The 21,875-nt window shown below is 57.4% G+C and overlaps 1 protein-coding gene across 8 annotated transcripts in view; it reads right to left on the reverse strand.

The window, feature by feature from the left end:
• Positions 1–21,875, reverse strand: part of Myrip (myosin VIIA and Rab interacting protein) — a 192,788-nt gene that overhangs the window by 27,517 nt on the left and 143,396 nt on the right. For all 8 annotated transcript variants that reach the window (XM_033762662.1, XM_033762661.1, XM_033762664.1 and 5 more), the window contains exons 6-11: positions 20,684–20,781; positions 20,497–20,577; positions 19,669–19,806; positions 14,577–14,712; positions 9,019–9,611; positions 5,846–6,085 (exon numbers count right to left, since the gene is read on the reverse strand). In XM_033762662.1, the coding sequence (XP_033618553.1) occupies positions 5,846–6,085; positions 9,019–9,611; positions 14,577–14,712; positions 19,669–19,806; positions 20,497–20,577; positions 20,684–20,781 (1,286 nt within the window). The remainder of the gene's footprint in view (positions 1–5,845; positions 6,086–9,018; positions 9,612–14,576; positions 14,713–19,668; positions 19,807–20,496; positions 20,578–20,683; positions 20,782–21,875) is intronic.

A 21,875-nucleotide genomic window follows, 5' to 3' on the forward strand; every position in this document is an offset into this window, starting at 1 on the left:
CAGACTCCAGTTTGTGCCCCTGCCCTCAGCAGGGAAATGGGGCCTCCCCCGTGTGTTGTCCCCGCATCCCATGTGGGGCTCTCGAGCCAGCAGGGCCCACTCAGCCCTTCCTGGAGTGAGACCGAAGGTCGCCCTCACTCTGTCCCTCACCCTCCCGGAGAACGGGTGGACAATGGCCCAGCACCAGTATCAAAAGGCCCATTCCCTGACCGCCAGGGGCCGTGAGCAGGAGCTGCCGCTCAAGCTGTAAGTCAAGTTCAATGCATTTCAGGCTGTGCCTACGGTGGAGCTCATGAATCCTTTGTCAGTATCTCACCGATTTAATTGCTGGATTTTTGAAACACATAGATGACATTTTAATACATGAGTCCTCTTCATTCCTTTAATTTCTGTAAAATCTCTAAACTGTTCATGACTATTTCTTCTATCAGGTCATTTTGATTTTTTAGAGTATTTTGAAAAGTTACAAAGAGCTTGCTTTGAGTTTTGATCCGAATTACATTAAATTTTGAACCTAACTGTGGAAGTGCTGTCTCTGTGCAGCGCCTTCCACCAGTGAGCTGCTACATTTCTTGGAGATCTGCAGTTTTCTCGTCAAGTTTCAACTTCACATGTTTGCTCTTATTATGGTTGGAATTGGTTTCCTTTTTCTCTCTCCATCCTCCCAATCTGGTTTGAGATTTGTATGCAAATCTGAGCTCACAGGAAAGTAATAGGTAAACTAGCAGCCTGTGAGGATGGCGCTCTGGTCTAAATCCCAGAGGCCCTGAGCTTGCTGTGTAGGTGAGCCCAGGTGCGGCCCCTACTAGCCTGCTGGAAGGGGCAGCTCCTTTCTTTGCATTTATTTGTGTTCAAAGCTGCCTTACTCTGTTGCAGTCTCTTTACACCACAGTTTGGATCTGAGCTCGTTAGGAGCTGGGTGCCTGAGGTCTTCCTATTTCTCTACTTTCTTTTTCAGTACTGAGAATTGAACCCAGAGCCTTCAAAATGAGCTGATCCCCAGCCCTTTTATAATTTTTGAGACAAGGTCTTGATAAGTTACTGAGTTGCCCAGCCTGGGCTCCAACTTGTGATCCTCCTGCCTCAGCCTCCGAGAGTGCTGAAATTACAGGGATACAACACCATGGCCCTCTCTTTACTTTGTTTTTACCACATTTGAGGCAATATCTGTTTCAAGCCTGTCTATAGTCCTGAAGCTCCAATTTTATCACCCCCTCACTTTCAGAAGACAGACTTGCTTCTTAGTTGAGAGGACACACACACACACACACACACACACACACACACACACACACACACACACACACACACACACACACACACACGTGCACGCATGTGCTCTCATAATGGCTGCGGGGGCAACAACGAAGGGTAGACCACACAGACCTCCTCCACTTCCGTGGGGCCTGGCCCAGCTATGGGCTGCCCCACACCTGTGCTGCTGCTCCCCAGCCCCTGCCCCCAGCTCCCAGAATCCCATGCTCAGGACGTCCACTTCATGCTTCCCAGCGCGGAACCCAGGGACAGGACCTGCATGGAGTATACCCTGTGCCCTGTTTCCTAAGAGAAACTCAGAGCAGTGCAGGTGTGCCCTGGCCCTGCAGTGGCCCTGGGGCCCAGCGAGCCAGGAGCCAGCACCGTGCAGTGTGGCCTGGATGCTGGTGTCTCTGTGCCCCTCGTGACCACGGTCCCCTAGTCATCCAGTGCTCAGGCAAAGGAGGCCTCGCGTTCCGCTCCTCCGTGTTCTTTGGCTGAGCACAGGATGGAGCTCACCAGGAAAGGTGACTTTTCCATGCAGTCCTGCTGGGCAAGTGGGCACCCAGGGACACCTGCCAAAGGAGAGGGAAGCCTGTGTGCCTCCACCTGGCCAGCTCCAGGCCAGGGTGATACTGAGTTGAAGAGCAATATAGCTGGAAGCTCAGCCGTTTTCATTAGTTCACTGGCCATGTACATCACATGTGTGTATGTGTGCTGTGTATATGCTGTGTGTGCTGCGTATGTGGGGTGAGTGGGCAGTGTGTGTGTCTGATGTGAGGCCTGTATGCTGGCTCCTGTGCACGCTCCCTTGTCTCCGGGCTGTGAGCTGCTGCTCCTTGGCCCTCTCACTTTGTGCCTGGGCACCACGTCTCCCTGGCTGCTGTTTTCTTATTGCTCTCACCAGGTTCGGCTGACTCCCGGTGCCTGACTCCGCGGGGCCGGGCACCACGGCCTCCAGGTCCCGGCTGCCTGAGTCTGGCAGCTGTGAGAGGTCCACCCACGATGCCCGTGGCCGCACAGCTCCTTTGGCCCGGCACTGTGGCCTCGGGCCCGAGAGGGCTGACGGGTGTGGTACGAGGCGTTGCTCCACTTCACTCTCCCTGGGAGATGCGTGGCGACCCACGAGCTGACTGTGTCCGGCACTCTGTCCCACACTGCATGGCCCGCTGCGAATCCCTGGTCTCTCTCCTTCCCAGTGGGTTCCATCCAGCTATTTGCTACTACAGCTGCGAAGAGTGTGCCTGAAGCTTTCTTGGTCGTGTCCCACACTCATCCTTCCAGATGAACTTTAGAAAAACTTCATCAAGTTTCAAAACTAAGCTCATTCTATTAAACATCCACACTGAATTGGGAAAAATGACATCTCCGAGTCTGAGCCTCCCCTGTCCCCACAGGGTGTTCCACCTCAACTCAGTCATTCTTTACAGCATTTGTTAGCTGTATCCATGAGTCTTACACCTTTCTGGGCAAGTTACTCAAGGCCCCTGTGTATGTGTGCAAATGTGTGTACTGCATGCAGTGACGTTCGCCCTGTCAATCTGTTTTGACAGATGAATACAGTTGTGTGGTCACCACCAAATCAAGCTGTCGCAATTTCCACTACACGGAAAGCCTTCCTTTGTCTCTTTCTGTCAGCTCTCCACTCACCCCACCCTCTGGCAAATGCTGATACGCCTCCCTCCCATCTCTATAGTTCGGCCTTTCATGGGATGTCATGTAAACTGGCAACTGGTAACATTTTGAGTCTTCTCTCAGCTTCCACTGGCAAGGCCACCCGTCCATTCCTCCGAATCGCTGGTAGTGTTCCATCGCAGCATGAAGATGGACACTTTGGTGGCTCCCAGTGACAATGATAAGCAAGTTGTTAAGTGCTCCCTGTGTGTGTGTGTGTGTGTGTGTGTGTGTGTGTGTGTGAGCACGCGCGTGCGTAGATACAGGTCTTCATTTCTCACTGGTAAACACTTAGGAGCGGGGGTGCTGGGTTGTGAGTGTATGTTTAGCACTACTGTTGAACATTTTGTTGCTACTGCAAAAAGGACTTTTCCTTTGTATTTTCTGAGAAATTGCTGTGAATGTATAGGAAATCTTTGCTGATGTATTTCTCTTTTGTGACAGTTTACCCTGCCAAACTCATTATTTCCAATAATCTTTTCAGTTGCTTTTCTTATCCTAATTCAGAAGTCTGAAGGCAGAAAAGCATCATGTAATTTTATTTTCTACTATCCAGCCTTGTTGTATCACACTGGTGATGATACCAGACCACTGCTGAATAATGAGAGAGAAGACATCTTTGCCATCTTCTGTCCTCAAAGGTAGTTTTAAAATTTGGGGTGGAAGGATGAGCTTGCGCAGGCTGTGAACTTTCTAGTGCCAACCAAGTGATCACCATTCTTTACACGTCATAGAGCAATGCTCCACAGCCCTTTCAGACTCAGCCTACAAGGGCTATCGGGTACTGTGCCACCCTCACAGAGGCCCAGGTGTGTCCATCCCATCAGCGCGAGAGCCAGCCTGGGGAGCGGAGGCTCGGGTGGGGTGGCAGGAGAAATGACAGCCTTGGCCTCGGTGCAGGCAGTGAGTTCCCACATCAATCAGCTCTGCAGAGTGCAAACTGCGGTCTTGTTTTTCACCCAAGTCTAACCCAAAGCCTACCTCTCTGTTCCCTGTGCTCTGCTTTAAGCAACATTCAGTGTGTAAACACTTCTGCCTGCCCTTAGCCAGAGCTGCTCTGCCGCAGGGGACAAGTTCAGTAACTGCCTTTTCTGGTATGCAAGATGCTATTGGGTTGAGTATTTGTAGCTCCAGGGCAAACTCGGGGCTGACTTGAGGTCCCAGCAGGCAAGTTTAGGACCATAGAATTAACTCTCTGCTTCCTACTCAGGGAGAGCTGGGTGCATGGGGTTTCCCTCCTCCTCCTGCTTCCTTCTGCCCTGAAGACCATTGCAGCCCAGTGAGGGGGGATCAAAGCTTGGGCACCAGCGGGCAGCAGAGATGGAGGACACACACCTACCGTCAGCTGTGCCCTGAGGTCTCAGCCACCGCCTGCACTCAGCACCAGCATATGGATGTGACAAATACAGCCTTAGCCCTGTGATGCAGAGGATCAGAACCCTTGACCCCAGGAAGTTACTGGTGGAGCCCTGAGACCGAGCTCCACTCCCCCTCACGGACCAGGGGCATGGCTGTGGGAGGAGGGTGGTGTGGGAGGTGCAGGCACAGGGTGTGAGGATGCACCCTGTGCCTGCACCTCCCACACCAAGTCCCACCACTTGGGCCTGCTCTAGACCGCGCCCATGCTGGCCCATCCTGACAGCTGGCTCCCTACTGTGCACTCCCCCATCGACAGAGTTCCCCGCTAGATAAAATGGCCTTAACCCCATATCCTAAATGGCTCTTCTCTACAGATAATAAACCACTCCGGGGAAACAAAGACCCAACTTCCCACCACAACGCTCTCCCACTTCTCGTCCTTCCCGCCGGGACATTTAAGCTTGCCAATGGATTTAAACCTCACCTCTGGCTGTACCTCTACCCTCACTACGCTCCCTGTGACCCCTTGCCTGTATGAAACCTCACCCAGCCAGACCCTGCCCCACTGCCCTCACCATTATCCGAGACAGTCTGGCACGCGTCCTCTACAGCCTGTCCCCTAACAAAAGCTAGTTTTGGGTGTTCGTGTCTCTGGCTCAATTTCCATCCTCTCACACATGTGGTCACACGGTGCTGGCTCACAAAAGGGAAGGGATGCAGGATCTTTCTCTGCTGGAATCAGCTCTCAAAGACAGCAGGATGCAGGGAAGCTGAGCTACCCAGAGGAGCTTTTTGCAAAGGAAGAAGCAATGATTTGAGGCCACAGTCTTCTCTGGACTTAGAGCTGGGGCCCTGGGTGAGTACTGCAGTGACTTGGCCTCAGTCTCCCCATCTGCAGAAACTGGTCGCACCTCCTTCAGAGAGTCACTTGAACTGCTAACAGATGCACACAAGGTGCCAGCTCTGCAAGCACCCAAGCCCCCACTGCAGCTGCAGGAACCACTGAGGACACCATGCCCAGTGGCACAGCCCTGAGAACCCTTCCTGCCTGAAGCCAGCTCTGTCTTCTGTGTTTTTCAAACAATGTGCCTTAGTGCTCAGGCCTGCTGGGGCAACTGGGCAAGGGGGGATGTGTGGGGTCTTCAGGGACCACAGGACAGAAGCATTCATTTGTGTGAGACCCTGGGCTTCTCTACAGTTTGTCTGACAAAGCACTGAGGCTAAAACAAGCCAACACATCTGGGAGCAGCGGTGACGTGGGACCCTGATGGCAGTGTTTAACACGTGGACTCTGTGCCACGGTCATCACTGATGAAGAGGACTGGCTGCCTAGTTCCACCCATCGTCAAACCTCACAGGGAGCAGGTGGGAAGGGAGGGAGAGGGAGCAGGCACTGTCTTTGCAGGACACAAGGCAGCACTGGGGATGTCTGGGATGGGGAGCTGCTTGGGCTTGCTTAGTGCCCTGGCCGGTGCCCCTGAGAGCTCCAGGGCTGCACACTCACGCACACCTGTGCACACCTGTGCACACACGGAGCCTCACGGCCCTGTGCCCTTACCTTCCTTAGCTCATCCTGGACACTCTGGGTATTCTCCTCTGCAGACAGGCTCTCCTTCTGGTTCTCGGGCCCTGTCTTGGGGTCAGACTCGGGGTCCTCCCCAGAAGATGTCTCCTTTTCACTCATCTTCAGGGCCAGCTCATACAGCCGGCTTCTCCGCTTCTCCTCAGCTGTGTCGGAGCTGGTCCGGGAGTCTGCAGCCTCGGTGCTGATGTCCGTCTCCGATAAGTCACTGGGCACCTGGAGGAAAGCCAGAATGTGAGTGAGGACCCCGATCGTGCCCGAGGGAGGCAAGGGACAGACGGCCAGGAGGCAGCAGCTTGACACATGTGCTCCTGGGCTTCCACCTGGGCGGCCCAGCAGGAGTAGGCCCCGGAGCTCTCTGCAAACTGCTCAGCGTGGCTGGGGCAGGGATGACGATGCCTGGTGAGGCTGCGCGGCAGAGGGAGGCTGGGGTGGGGGACTGTGGAGGGACAAATGGGTGGTGGGATAAGACATCACCACTTCAGCTTTCCTTGCGAACAGTTGAGAATTCAGAATTTTTCATTAAGGCAAAGAAAAGAAAGCCGACAGAGATCATTTCTGATTGTTAGACGACTCGGATGAATTCGGGAGGGACCAGCACTCGGGCTCTGGGGTCAGCAGTGGCGCTGATCATGTGAGTGGCGTCTCGGAGTCTGGCTGACTCTGCCTGTGCAGACTTCCCCAGAATCGAGTGCTGATGTGCAGACGTCACCGATGATGTGGATGAGGGTGGACAGAAGAGCGGCTCTGCCACTCGTCAGTGGCCCAGCGGGAGGGGCTTCGCCACACTCCAGACCAGAGGAGAAAGTGGGCGGAGCACAGAGCCAGCTCCCCTCCCGCAGCTGACTGGCGCTGTCCTTGAAGGCCAACACACACAGATTCACACCACGCAGCCTGCGGGCATCTGGGAGAGACCGAGGCAGGGATTTCGGTCTGTGGTCAAGTGGACCTCTGCTGTGTGCTTCAGTATTCTCACATTATAATATATTCATTTGTTTTATACTGACTTATTTGTGTAACTAAAAACTAAATAACAACCCACATATATTGTGTCACTGATTGTTTTGTTTTTCCTTAAAATTTTTTTTTGTACCGGAAATCAGACTCAGGACCTTGTGCTTGCCAGGCAGCCGTAGCACCACTGAGCTACAACCCTGACTCTGTCATTCGTTGTTTTGGAGAAGAGAACAGCCCAGCTGGCTAAGTTAAGGGAGGACATGAGGTCCAGGTTCGCTGCTGCCGCCACCCAGGGAGCCCTCCAGCAGCGGGAGGGAACACAGACACTCGCTGAGGTCACTCTGGGGCAGAGGTGATGCCGGTGCCAGGCCTGTGGCCCGAGCCTCTCCTCATGAAGCCTGGGAGAGTAGCACCAGAGCTCACCCACGCGCATCTGCAATAAATGGGAGGTGTGGACACCTGAGGGGTCACCCAGATAGCCCTGGAGTGCCGTGGGCCCAGCACCCAGGGCCTGGGATGAGTCTCCCCCAGAGCGGGACGGTCAACTGGAAGCTGGGCCGATCTAGGATCATGATGGCCCAAGCCTGACTCAGCAGTCTCGTCTTGGAACAGGGAAATGAGAGACTGGGCCACAGCAGCCTCTTTCTAGCCAGGTGTCAGCAGTCGGGCAGGGAGGAGGTCGTACTTGGAGCCAGCCCACTTCCTGGAGCCCTGGGATTGGGATCTGGCTGGTGCATTTGGGGGTCTCTGGGACTCTGGGGAACCCCAGATACATGACAACGTCCACCCTCCCCTGCCCGGACTCCCAGCTGTGTCCCCAGCTGCCCCAGCGTCTGGGTCTGGACTGGGTCAGGCCATGCGGCCTTCTCACTCCCGTGCACCCTGGGCTTCTGGGTGATGTTGGGGAGTCACCAGCCCACAGGTACAGAAGGACACCGGAAGGGATTCGCTCTCCGGATGCGAGTGGCAGGTGGAGGGGATCGCCAACAACAGAGCTCCAAGTACTGCCCTGTGGGGTGTTTATAGGTCACAGTGAGCTGCTTCCGAGCTCGAAAACCCTGTGCAGGGACACATGGAGGGTGCTGGACGAGAAGGGCAGAGTGTGCAGAGGACACGAGGGAAACTGAGGGGGAGCCTCATAAGCAAGCCTGGCATGTGAGTGCATGACTGTGTTCTTCTGTGAACGTGTATGAGTGTGTTTGTGAATGTGAGAAGGTGTGGCATGTGCAAATGTGTTACAAGTGTAGTGTGACAGTGTAAGGGTGTCTCTGAGGGCACAAGTGTGAGGGCAAGTGTGTGTGATGTGTTGTGTGTGAGTGGATAGGTGTGTATGAAGTGTGTTGTGCGTACGACCATGTGAGGTACACTGTGTGTGCTGTGCAGTGTGACTGCGTGAGTGTGAGATGTTGTGAGTACATGAGTCGTGATGAGTGTTGTGTGTGTGACTGCAGTGTGAGTGCGGGCGTGTGCGTGCATGAGTGTGAGTGCGTGATGTGCAGTGTGGGTGCATGTGTGTACAGTGTATGTGATGTATGTTGTAAGGACACGAGTTGTGTCTGATGCGCAGTGAGCGTGTGAGGTGCATGCACTGTGTGAGGAGGAGTCGTGTGATGAGTGTGCAGTGCATGTGTGCGAGTGTGAGAGTGTGAGTCTCCCAAGCAGGGTGCTCCCAGCTCTGCTGTCTCTGCAGTGCTCACAGATGACCCAGCTGAGCGGAGGCTTGGAGGGTGTAGGGGGCATGGCTGGACCACAGCCACAGGTCAAAGGCGTGTGCAGGTCATTGGTCAAAGCCCTGGTCATTGCCCTGTGCTGTGTGCAGGATGGACCTCAGCTCTCACACGTGGTCCGTCACCGTCACACGTGCTAGGGGCTGGTCAGGTTGGTCCATATTCCAGAGAGGACCCGGGAGAGGGCCAGGGAGGCGCTGCCCAAGGCTGCCAGCTGGACCGTTCCCCTCAGCACCCTGACCTGACCTCATGCTGGGCGGTGTTTGCACCCATGAAGCCACAGCTACAAACCACCCTGCCTTCTACCCCGCCATCTCCAGAGGGGATGTGGGGCCTGGAGACCTGGCCAGGGTGCTCAGTTGCTGAGCAGCAAGACCTGGACCTAGAGGAGACCTGAGTCAGACTCCAAGCCCTGCCTCGCTGGCTTGTGAGTGGCAGTTGTGCTGGGAAGGCCCTGGGTCTCACCTGACTCGTGTGCAGGTCCTGGGTGCAGGTGTTAGGGGCACACTGTTCTGTGCCCAGCTCCTTGGTGTTCAGGTGCGCCCTGCGCCACTGCCTGGCCCGCCAGTCTGTGGCCTGGGAGGCCTCCTCCGCCTCGCTGCTGTCTGAGGTCTCCCCGCTGGCAGCCTGCAGGTTGAAGTTCACGTCCAGCTCACCTTGCAGGCGCAGCTGCTCAGCTGCGGGGTTCCGGGAGCCCCTCCTGGGCGGCCAGAAGCTGGCCCGGCACCCTGCATCCCGGGAGGAGCCAGCTGAGGATGTCTCGGAGTCAGAGCCCATGGCCTCGGGATTGGGGGAGGCTCCCGGGGAGGGGGAGGTGGCTGGGGCGCGGTGGTCAGCACCCTGGGCCTGCAGGCATAGCTTGCTCAAATCCGCATTCCAGTCGAAGTCCTCCTCGCAGCCAGAGCCCAGCTTCTCATAGGCAGATGCCGCAGGGGACGACACCTCTAGGGCCTGCAGGGCTGTGCTCTTCTGTGTGGCCAGCAGGCATGCAGGGGGCGCCACACTACCCTTCAGGGCCACCCAGTTCCCATCAGGGCTCTGGAGAACAGGGGCTGCATCTGCAGGAGGAGAGGAAAGGGGCTGTCATGAGTGGGCGGGCAGGGCTGCCAGGGTCCCCTCCTCACTCTGGCTCTGCAGGAAGCTGGGAGGGTGCCCAGCTGGGGGTGTGGTTTACCACCTGGGAGGGTGGAGAAGTCCCTGGGGCTCTGGTTCTTCTCTCTGGTCTCTCTGGGTCACCTTGGTCCCCTGGAACCACCCACCTCTGGCCCAGGGTGGCTGCAGGGGTCCAGGTTCTGGCTGTCTGACCTTGGGCTGTGTTTGTCTCCTGAGCCCTCAGTTTCCCTTTGCTGAAGGAAAATGACTCCACCCCTGCCCGTCCACCTCACTTCTGCCCTGGGACATTACCCCACGTCCCCACAAGGCCTCAGGGACAGGCATGAAAGATTCCGTGACCCCGGGTCCTCCCCATTCTGGAAAGGGCTGAGGCCCAGAGTGTTGGCTTTTCTGCACAATCCACAGAGGAGGACATGGAGTGAATGAAGGCCACTCGCCGAGGGTGCAGGCAGCTGCTGGAGAGGCCAGGAGGCCTGTCCTGTACCCAGGAGTGTGGGCGGGAGTGCTTCCCAGGGTGGCTGTCACCTGGGGCGAGCAGTTGCTGGGCCCCAGGGTGAGCCATGTGCTGGGGTGGGGATAGGACAGTGCTTTGCATTGCTCTGTTGAAGGCCACGAGGTAAAGTTCCTGCCCACGGCCTGGAGCAGGGTGGCGGAGCTGCAGCCTGTGTAGCCTTGGGAACCATGGGCACAGCATCTCAGGTCAGGTTGTCCAGGTGGGTGGGTAAGGATGGCTCGGGGACAGGGAGGGGACTGTCTCCAGCCTGCTTGGACCCTGCTTCTGGGCTGAAGGCGAACCCAAACCTGGGTCTCACTTTGTGTTACTTAGACACACAGGTTCCTGCCCTCTGATCAGTTCCCGCCTAGGACACAGTGAACGCGTGTCATGGCTGTGTCTATGTGTCCCCAGACTCGTGCAGTCACAGGCAGGCTTTTTCAGAGGTGGCTGGATCCAGAATGTGTGGTGCTGGGATTGTGGGTGTGGGATTACTAAACTCGTCCACTGACTGGTTTGGCACTGCCTTAATCCCAGATAGAGCATAAAAGGGGCAGAAAGAGGGTGGTAAGGGCTCGTGCTTTCTTTGCTACCTTCTATCTGCCGTGACCTGTTCCTCCTCCTCCATGCTGTCTGCCACGCCTTCTGCCTTGGAGCCAGCCAATTATGGATGGAAATCTCTACACACTGAGCCAAATAAACCTTTTCTCCCTTAACTTCTGGTGTCAGCTACTTTGTCTCAGCAGTGAGAAGGTGCCTGGGACGGCATGGCCCCAGCGTCTCTGCGCTGTCTCAGAGCCATAGCTGTGGGGACGTGTTGGAGGCGCGGTGCTTCAGTTCTGAGATTCCTCCACTGCCACTGGCCAGGAGCAGCTCTCCGTGGAGACCTGGAGCCCAGCCATGCCCTCTGTGCCATCCATCTCTGCCACAGCATGCGGGGACCCCAGGCCCTTGAGCATCTCTTCTTGTTCCTGGATGCGTTCTTGTGTCCACAGCAGGCTTGGCCCTCCTTTCTGAGAGCAGATGAGCCAGTTTGTGTCATGGAAAGAACTGAGGTCTCCGTATCTAAGGCCTGGGAAGCAGCCCCCACTCTGCGCAGCTATGTGATCCCAAGTCTCAGTTTCCCTCCTGGGCCAAGAGGGGCAGCAGGGCTTTAGGAGGCTGATGCAGGCACTCTGGGCAGACTCTGCTGCCAGCTCCTTCTCTGTTCATGGAGGGTGAGGCTGCCTTGGCACAGCCAGGGCTGGGCTCATGGCGACAGCTCTCTGTACGCGTCCCACCGGATGAGTCTGCAGAGAGGGCTGCCCGGGGTGGCTGCCATGTTGTGTTCATGTATGCATGGTCCTAGGAAGGGTCCTTCCCTGGGAATGAGCAATAGGCCATGCCCTCATCCCCTGCCTCTGGTCCCGTCCGAGCAGGAGGGGACAGCACGGATCCCGACATCTGCTGCCGCCTTTTACCTGACACTGTCTGCACCCACTGTGCCTCCTGGCTCACGGCCCCAGTGGGCTGCAAGGCCTCAGTCCCACACTAGACTCCACTTCCGGGGAACCAGAGATGCCCAGAAGCACAGCCAACCCCCGAGAAAGAGGACGCTTTCTCCAGAAGGAAGTGTCCTTGGCTCAGTGGGGCACGGAGCCTGCTGCCTGGCATCTTTTGAACCTGCCCTGGCCATCGGGCATGCCAGGCTTCTGCCCAAGGAGCGAGTGGCTTGGGGTTCTCAGGCTTCCCAAAGCTTTCATCTCAACCACTAGGCCTCTGCACTACCTGGCCTGGCTGTGGGCCCTAGTCTGAGGGGCTCCCCTCATCCAGCCTGGGCACAGAAGGCTGCTGAACACTATACCCCAGCTCAGGGCCGGATCTGCTCTCTGCTCATGGTTCTCCCAGGCTGAAGGCAGAGCTGGAACCCCACCCACAGCCCTTGGTGCTGGCTCTGGCTGAGCACCAGACTGGCCCTCCCAGGGCCTCGGGATGAGCTCTGCTCTTCTCCTGCCTTTCACAGGCCCTCAGGGCCTCTCCCCTCCTTGGAAGCTGGAAATCAGCCACTTTTCTCAGTAGAACCCAGTACCTCTTTGCAAAAACACTCCTGGCTCTGGCACCCAGCCAAGCAGACTGGGTGTCAGCTGAATCTTCAGGATGATACGAGGTCGTGCCTGGGCTGCAGGTCACATCCTCAGTCCAGCGGGGACACCTGGGGCTGCCTGTCTCCGCCACTTCTTGTCCAGAGTCTTTCCACTGTGTGCATTCTCTGCTCAGCCAGCTCTCGAGACTCATGACCTTTGTTTCCTCAATACACAGAAATGCTGTGTGCACAGCAGATGCTGTTTCAAGGTCACAGCACGGAAACGTGTTTGAGGAAACCTAGTAACGGCTGTGAGCAGTGTCTGGGCTGGAGGTGACCTCCCTGTGCTGATCAAGCTGCCGTGTCCTAAGGCTGCACACGGCTGGGCTCCTGAACCAGCATTCTCCTGAGGTGTAAACACAGCTGCTGAAACAGCCCGGGGACGTTGCCCTTCAGCCATGACCTCAGCCGGGGCTTCTCTATCCCACATGTTGGCACTCAAGAGGGAGCGATGGCTCTGAGTGATGTGTTTCCTGCCAAATGTCACGCTGCCTTCCAAACTCTGGGGTTGGCAGGGAAATTTTGGAATGTCGAGGGCTGAACATTTCCCAGAAGGAAATCTTTTACCTAAGTGGTTTTTTATCTTAAACCTTCACCCTGAGATATGCAAGAATGTTTGAACAAAATCTTTTCTTGTGTGTGATGTTACTGAATTAAGAAATTTTTACAGAAGTTATGCACAAAAATGTAGTGAAAACAAAATTCTTAGCCAAGTGTGATGGCACATGATTGTAACCCCAACACTCTAGGGTGAGACAGGAGGATTCAAGTTGGAGCCCAGCTTGGGCAACTCAGCAACTGAGTGAGACCTTGTCTCAAAATTAAAAAAACGAAACAAAACACAAGGGCCTGGTGATGTGGTTCAGTGCCAACGCCCTGGGTTCGACCCTTAGTTCTGAGAGAAAAATTGCTTCATAGACTCAGGAGGCGCCGTGCTGTGAGGGCCAGGCTTGTAGAAGTTCCCATAAACCTCTGTTGCGTTGCTCTGTAAGTCTGAGTTCTGAGGTGCTGTCTGGGTTTGAACACCAGCTCTGCTTGCTGCAGGGCAGGGGCCTCAGGCTGGTGGTTCCAGTGCAGGGAGATCTTGCTCACGAGATTCTCAGGTGTCCCGTGTACCCGAGTCCCTCCTCTGTGGGGATGTGAGGCCCATGGGGAGGGACCTGAGGACTGGATAGGAATGTCCTGGGAGCAGGGGAAAGGCATATCTCGACATTTGGAGAATGCATTTGAAATAAAAAATCCAACCCACAGACACAAAGAACACATCAGGTGCCCCAGAATCGCTTTTGGTGCCCCACGGTTTCTGCTGCTAGGTATGAAAGGGTCAGCAAGCAGTGGTCTCTCCTGGTAGCTCCTGGGCTGTGGTTAAGAAATACTGGATGTTTCTGGCGTCTGCATCGCGTCTAGACAACTGCTGACTGAGTCGTTTTCCCTGCAGAGTGGGGAAGAAGCGGCTCTACAGGCTCATTCCAGGAAGGCCGTCTTGCTGCCGGTCTTGTTGCTCTGGAAAGGGGTTGGGATCTGGCACCCCGTGGGATGAAACTGTGGCCTGTGGCTCCCTATGCAAGGATACACTCGTGCGCCTGCTTCCTCTCTGTGGACCCCACATACCCAGTGAGGATGGCAGACCAGGGCCAGTGCACCCCTCCCTGCAGCCTCAGGGTCCAGTGGCTGTCTCAGCTCAAGACAGAGGACTGGGGTGCAGTTCCCTGCTGGGTGTCAAGAAGCCGGAAGCTGCCTTCTCAGCTCTCTTCCTCCACCTGCTGGAGGAATGTGGCAACACAGGTGCACATGCCTCTGCCTCTTTTCATCCAGGGGATGCCACTGCCCCGTGGGGGCTGGAGAGGAAACTGTTGCACAGAACAGCATTGGCAAATGTGCCTTGCCCGGCGTGGTCCCGAGTGTGTGAACCTGATTCACATCAGGTTTCAGCAAGGACACCTGAAAACCAGTCTGCCAGGACCACTCTGGGGAGCCACAGGTCCCAAGAGGCTGGTTTGGCGGCCCTGGCTGCATCAGACACTTTCTCCTGTCTGAGTGGCTGGGGCTGAGGTAGGGCTGTGGGGGGCGGTTTTAATGCACAAGAGCAGGACTCCCTGTCCCCAGCTCGGCAAAGGGCGAGAGCCTCCTGAACCCCACTCCAGGCCCCTGGCCGAGAGTGGGCCAGGTTGGCTTTGCCAGTGCACGCTCCACGCTGGTCCCTGGGCCCAGCTGCCCAGGGCAAACTCCAGCCACACTCAGGTAGGAAGCCACGCCCACCCAGTGGCTAGGGAGCCTGAGAGCCTAGCCCCTTACTTGTTCCGTCCAGCCCATCCACGCTCTTCCAGCTGGGCAGGGCGCACGGCTGCCCCGGACACCGCCTGGCTGCAGCTTCCAGGGCTGCGGTCTTCTGGGAGTCTTCCCCAGGGAAGGAGAATGCAGGCTGGGACCTCTGTGGAGAGAGAGAGGGAAGGGGTGAGCTGGAGCCCGGCTGAGCGCTCTCACCCCACCGTGAGTAACGGAGGCTCTACGCAAGTGTGCAAATGGCTCCCTGCATGTGGCGCTGCATGAATAAGCCCCACAGTGCATGTGTGGTGACTGACACACAAGTGAGCACAAGGAGCCACCAGGCTGCAGGGCCGGACGATAACAGTGTGTCCAGTTTACCAACTGAGGCGGAGCTGGGACTGACTGTAGGAGACACTTCCACTGCATCCCGTGCATTCCGGCTCACACGTCACACCGGAGCTTCACACAGCAGCTTCAGCAGACGTGAAACATGGCTGTTCCCTTTGCCACTTAATGCAGGAATTGTATCCTATGGGTTGTTTGCTTTGCCTTCTACCCTAAGGCACTCAGGAGGGAACAGAGGTCTGAAAAGCCACCAACGCAGGCCTCTGCTGCCCTGCTGTCTCCGGCCACCACAGCCCCTCTCCTCTGCCGCCAGGACAGGAGGGAGGGCTTGGTATGGAAGGGGACCCAAGAGCCGGTGTCCTGGGCTTGATGTCCCCTTCAGACACCTTGGCTGAAGATGCACCCCCCACAGGTTCAGGTGCATGGCCTTGCGCTGCAGCCACAGCAAGGGTGGCTTGAGAAACATGTGACAGAGACAGGCAGCAACATCTGGCTCAGGACAGCATCATGCTTGTGGCTGAGGTTCCGGGAAGGTTTTGCCCACTGTGGATGGATGTGTAACCAGCCTAAGAAGCAGAGATGGACAGGACTCAGGGCCAGGCACAGGCACGTGGCTGGCTTTGGGGGGCGCAGCTAGGGCAGTGCAGGAAGAAGCCAGGCTTCTGAGCAGTGTTCCCAGGCTGCCACAAGGGGTCTCCAGTTGGTCAGCATGTCGGGCGGCAGTGAGCTCTCTTCACAGCAGCTGGGTCCCAGATTCACTTCCGGCAGGCCATGGCCGAGGACACCTGCTGACTATGCCTCTGCATGGTGGGCCGGGTCTTGCTTCCTCTGTACCTCTGCAAACATCTGCTTTTGGACCACTAGACTTCAGAGTCACTGCGGGTGGTGTCTGTCCTGTGAGTGGTGACATCCCCAGTCCAGGCAAGACTGATGCCTCCTGGGGGCACTTGGGCTTTGGGGACAGCCAGAGCTGGGCTTCCAGAAGGGCCTGAATTTCCTCCCCTACTTTCTTGGATGGAGTGAGAGCAACACATGTGGCACCAGAGACCAAGGCTACACCGATGAGCCAGGCTAACAGGTGGCAGGGCTGAGGCGGGGCGTCCCTTCATTGTTCTGAGCACAGCTGGTGTCAGAGCAGCTCTGAGGAGCAGCCTAGCAGTGGTACAGGTCCCACAGGCTGAGAACTCAGGCATCGTCCCTGACTGTGGCACCTTGGCAGGCCGAGAAGGTTTCCAGAGAGCAGTGCTCCAGGCTGGGGAGCCAGGGCCGTGAGGTCCTCCTGCATCCGCACAGCACTGTTTCCCTCGCAGGGCCAGCTGCCTCTGTGTGACATGACCACACCAGGATATCAACTCCTGAAAGACTCAAGCTCCCAGGGCAGGGCTGTCCACGGCCCCCCAGCCCACATCTGAGGATAAGACAGCCCTGGCCTGAAGGGCTCACTGTAACTAACCTCTCAGAACTGGTCTCTTCTGGCTCCTAAAAATTCTTAGAGCTTCTGACTGACCCCAATCCGTGTTTAAACGACACTTAGATTTCTCTTTCAGGGCTTCAAGCTCTACCTCACGTGGGGATGTGAGTGTCTGTGGGGCACAGGGTCTGTTTACGGGATGCCCCTCAAGGCCAAGATGGGTGGAAATCAAGCCCCTCCTGGGACCAACAGGAAGCCGGGGTCGGTGCCCTCGAGAGAGCGGGCAGTAGGCTGCTGTGGCCCATGGCAGGGAGACCATGCTCCGTAGGGGAGGAGTAGCAGCTTGGAGATCACAGAGCCCCGGGCTCTGCCTGAGCTGCATGGAGACTGACACCAGCCCTGGCTGGGCCACACGTTCCCTGTGGTGGGCACACAGCCCAGCAGATGGCGCCACAGCCACTCTGCAGTCACCAGCCCGGCCCAGCTGCGGGGCTGGGAAGCCTGGGACACAGGAGTCCTCTATCCTCCCTCGACTGCACAGTCAGTTGACCTCCCTCCCTCCCTACATGGCCCCTGCTTTTCTCCCTCCTTACCCACCCACGGGTCTACAGAAGATGCAGGGCTGGGGCTGGCTGGGCTGCCTGAGGTTGGCATGGTGGGGACCCTGGGCCAATGCAGCTGGCATGGCAGTGCCACCGTGACACCTCACAAGATGGCTCTGGCACACCCCTGTGCCCTTGGGTACCCATGGTTTGGGGCATGGGGCCAGGGCCAAGACCAGCTGCTCTTATTCTGTGGGATTTGGAGAACTCTACCAGGCCAAGCTCTGTTTCTCCTTTTCAGGGACCAGAAGCAGGCCCGGCATGGAGCAAGTCCCCACGAGTGGGAACTGGCCTGGATGTTTATCAAGCCCTGCAGCCCAGCAATACATCCTCCTCCCCAGGACTACTGGGTAAACTGAGTCAGGGTGGAGTACTGTTCGTGTGCCCAGGCCTGTGCCAAGGGCCAGGCCATGAACTCCCAGCACCTGCTTCTGCCTGTGGTCTGTGCAGGCACCGGCAGCTGGGGCTCTGGGCCCTGCAATCACCACATCCCACCTGGGTGGGAGCCATGTGCTCTACCTGGGTCACTGTCCCTCATTCTGGGACTGTTCTCTGTGCAGCAGGATGGGCTCCGAGGGCCCTGACCATGGCTCAGAGGGAGCTCAAGAGGGAGCAGGAGGAGGCTCTCAGCACCCAGGATTCGAGGGCAGGGCCCAGTAGGGTGGCATGCGGGAAACAGCTGGGTCGCAGCTTCGCTTAGTGCTCGCCTTGGGTCAGGCAGAGGCAGCTCTGTCCCACAGTCACACCAAAGATGAAAAGTGCTTTAGTTCAGACTGTGGCTGCTCAAAGGAGCAGCTGGGACATGGGAGAAAAGGCTGCAGGAAACAGAGTCAAGAGACAGAACTGGCCAGGGTCGCCTTGGGCACGGGCACAGCGTCACTGTGGTCATCAACAGCATCACCAGGTGGCTCCAGAGACCTCTGAACAGACGAACAGAGCCATCAGAGGCCACAGCCCTGAGCAGCGCTCTCCAGACTCCCACTTCACATGCTGAGCTTCGGCGCAGAGACCACGCACAGAGGAAATTCCAAGGGGAATCACAGCAGGCTGGGTGAGGAATCCTGGATGAAGGGAGACGGACCAAGCTTGAGCTGCAGTGGAGCCCTGGCCCTGGCCTGTTGATGCCAGTCCTGCAGGTGTGTGTTCTGCAGGTTTGGGGTTCTCCAGGTTGTTCCTGAGCCGCGGGTTCCTGGTGAGCTGCGGAGGAAGGAGGAGGCCACAGGCCAGCTCTAGTCTGTGGACAGGGAACCTTCTTCAGAGGCCAGGAAGAGGCTGCTTGAGCCTGCAGCCATGATTATTGCCAGGTCCTAGGGCCTGGGCTTGGGCAGGGGCACAGTGAAGGTCCAGGAGGAGCAGAGGGCAGGAAGGGGGCCTCATAGTCTGCCGCAGGTGAGGCTCGGCCTGGGCCACGGCTGGGCCGGGCCAGTGTTCCTGCCTCTCTGCACTCTTGTCCTGTGCCCATCTCTTCTTCATCTATCTCCAAACCATGCTCGGGGGAGGAAGGGAAGTGACCTGTGTCTGTAGCATGGACACAGCAGCCACTAGGCACTCAGGCTTTCAGGTACCTAGCATGTGGTCAGGGTGACCAAGGAGCCGGAGGACATAGCCCAGGACTTCTGGCCGGGACCTGGAGCCCCTGAGCCTCTGATCTCCTCAGAGGAAACAGAGGGTCTGGGCTTTGGAGCCTGAGGAAGGCCAGCTGCGATGCCCCATGTGCCTTACCTGCACCACACTGGGGTGAGAAGTGAGAAACCTCTGGGAAGACCCAGTGCTTGACCTTCCTCCCCGCTGGAGCAGGGCAGCAGACACAGCCCACCCAGGGTGCAGGTGGAGGGAAGTACCTGGCACCCTCAGAGCTGCCCTTGGACCACATCTTACCTTTCAGTTTACACACAGGAAACCAAAGGGTTTTGTGGGGGCACAGAGCCATCCAGGGCCCGCCTCCTTCCCAGACCCCAGCACCTCCACTTGCCCAACCCCTGGTTCATGGCTGGGTCTGCGCCACCAAGTCCTCACCCATATCTCCTAAACCTGTTTGCAGAACACTCCTTGGACTTCCCCGAGCACAAGGCAAAGGAGGGCTTGCAGCCCGAGCTGACACAGTGCCGTGCGGTGACAGGTCTTTAAGGACCTGTACCCCACCTTGCAGAGGCCCCCCTGGTGGAAGCTGCTCCCTTCCTTGTACGCCACTGTCCCTGCAGTCTGCACCCTGCAGCTGAGCTGTCACCTCTGCCTCCTGTGCCCTGCAGGATGGCACCACAGGATGGCTGAGTGGCTGGGTCCACGTGGAATTCCCGAGAAGCCATGAGGAACCTGTCGGCCTGTGCTGGCCAGGAGGGTCCCCGCTGCCTGGCACTCACCCCTTTCAATCGGGCCCTGCCCAGCCCTGCCCACCAAGGCTAATGTGCGTGGGATGTGCTGTGACCCCAGTACCATCTGGGTAAGATCCCCAGTTCCCGCTGGCCCCACATCACAGCCCTGTGTCAGGGACAGACCAGAATGGCCACGGCGCAATGCTGCCCACACGGAGGCCCCAGGGGACAGCTACAGCGTCCACCCTCAGTGTCAGCGAAGCCACCTGCACTGTGACAAGGTGGCCTGTGGGACACGCTGTCCCGAGACTCCGCACAGATCCTTAACCAGGCACGGCCTCTCCGCACCTGTTGTCGGCTCCTGCGCACCCGCTCTCGCTCTCCAGCTGCCCCATCCTTGGGATGCGTCATCAGCGTGGCCCCACCTCTTCGAGGGCCATGGGACTCACCCAGAGAGTGGTGGGCACCCAGGGGCCTCTGGGCGCTGCCATGCTGCCCTCGGCCTTCAAGCTGAGGCCCTGTGGCTGTGGCTCCTCAGGCTTCTCCTCCGTGTGCTGCTCACTCCTGCTCTTCCGTTTCCTTATGATCTGGGGTGGGAAATGCACGCAGGTTACTTCGAGGCCCTGGGCCGTGGAGGGGAGCAGACAGCTCTGGGATTTTCCAGCCAGGAGAGCTCAGCCCCAAAGGTCCACAGCCCTATCACAAGTAGTGACGGTGGGTGTGAGCCCTGTACAGTGTCACCCACATGCCAGTGATCAGGGCCCTCCCAGCACAGAGACACGAGGCACCTGCCCGTGACCCATACCCTTCCTGGGGCCTTGCCTTGCCAGGCTCACTCACCCCCCGACAGCAGATGCAAGGGTGACTACAAGTCTGTACACTAAGCACAGGCCCGGCCGCACAGGCCTAGGGACACCCAGTGTGCAGGCGAGATGCGGGAACAGCCTAGAGGGACTGAAGACCTTGAGGAGGCAGAGGCAGGCAGGTTTGCAGCTGTTCACCCGTGTGTACCCAGCCAGGGCTTAGCACGTGGCAAACTCAGGCTTTGCTTTCTGGAACTTTCTGGGATATTTTTCCCAACATTCTCTACCCTGGCTGGCTGAGTCTGCAGATGGGGACCCCAGGAACACCCAGGGCTGACTTACCAGGCTGGGTGCTGTGGACGCTCCACCCACTGAGCCTCAGAAGAGCCCCAGTGGCCCATGAAGGCGGTCAGCACCCCAGGCTCTCACTCTTCCATCTCCCCAACTCCCCTCGGCTCCAGCCAGCACCCCTACCTTCTGCAGGATCGTGGCAGCCAGCTCCTCCGTGAGCTCCTCGCGGTGGTCACGCAGGTAGGTGGCCTCATTCTGCTTGTCCTTAGGGGAGAGGACAGAGGGGACACGGTCACTGCTGCCCTGGGACACTGGCCCTCCATCACCTGGTGCTCAGACCTACTGCCCTCCCTCTGGGAGAAGGGCCTACCAGGCTGTCCACGTGGGCCTCCGCCTTGCAAATGGCTTCCTCGATGGCCTCCTCTGCCACGCGCAGGGCCACGGCCACAGTGTCCATCATGCTGTGTCCTGGGTGGAAGGCAGAAGATGGGGGCTTCCTGAATGGGGTGGTGAGGTGGCTGGCATCCACCCAGGACCCTCTGCTCACCCTGGTGGCACAGGGGCCACCTGCGGACCCCGCTCCTAGACATGGTCATTTGTGATTTTTCTGGCTGCTCTGTTCTCCTGCTCCTGCCCTCAGGCCCTGCTTGGTAACTGAAAGGTTCCTGGGACCACAAGAAAATAATGGTCTTTACCCCCCGCCCCCAGATTAAGCCTAGGCTTTGTCCTATTCATGTACAGATCACTGTGATCAAGGATCCAGGGTATAAAATGTGCAGGTGCTGGGTGTGCCTGCGATCTAATGCAAATATGGAACCCATGGGTGAAGATTGGAGACTGTAAAACGCTATCAACAACACAGCCAACCCTGCAGAGCACAGTCACAGCCAGGCCCAGCCCAGTGCTTCACAGCCTCCAGTACGTTCAGCAGTCCTGGAGCAGGCGCATCTCGGACCCTGTTTACAGATGGAAGAGGTGAGGCTCAGAGAGGGGTGACCTGCCCATTGAGGCCGTAAGTGAGCTCAGAGCCATCTCCAAGTCCTGGATTTCTGACCACAGTGATTAGATGACCAATGCAGACCCGGTCCTGTGTGCTTTGGCACACTGCTGGTGAACACACTCGTGGTACTTCTGCAGCTGGCCACAAGCGAGAGGAAGAGTCCACCTCGCAGCTCTCTTGCTGGGTCGGCACATCTGGGCACAGAGTACGGTCTGAACAGGCTGGGCCTGGGTCCATGTCCCGTAATTTTCTAGTTGTGAGTCACTGAACATATGCACATTTCCCATCAGCTGCTGGAAAGTCTTTGAGGAATGAGAGAAGGTGTGGACACCAATTCGTTATTTAACTGCTTATTCAACTGAAGCTGTCCAAGGTTCCTCCAGGCGCAAACATGGACGGAAGGTGGAATTTGGCTCGAGTCTTCAGTTCTTAGAGCCAGCTCAGCTGGTGCCCGGGGTGCAGCCAGGCTATGGGTGTGCTTTGATGGGCATGGAGTGTCAGAGCCCTGCACAGCTCCTCTGTCTTGCTAAGTGGAACCTGTGACTTCTGAGCTGCCATCACA

This window comes from Fukomys damarensis, unplaced genomic scaffold (assembly GCF_012274545.1).
Source record: "Fukomys damarensis isolate Sample0158 unplaced genomic scaffold, DMR_v1.0_HiC HiC_scaffold_12, whole genome shotgun sequence".
Classification (NCBI taxonomy): Eukaryota; Metazoa; Chordata; class Mammalia; order Rodentia; family Bathyergidae; genus Fukomys; species Fukomys damarensis.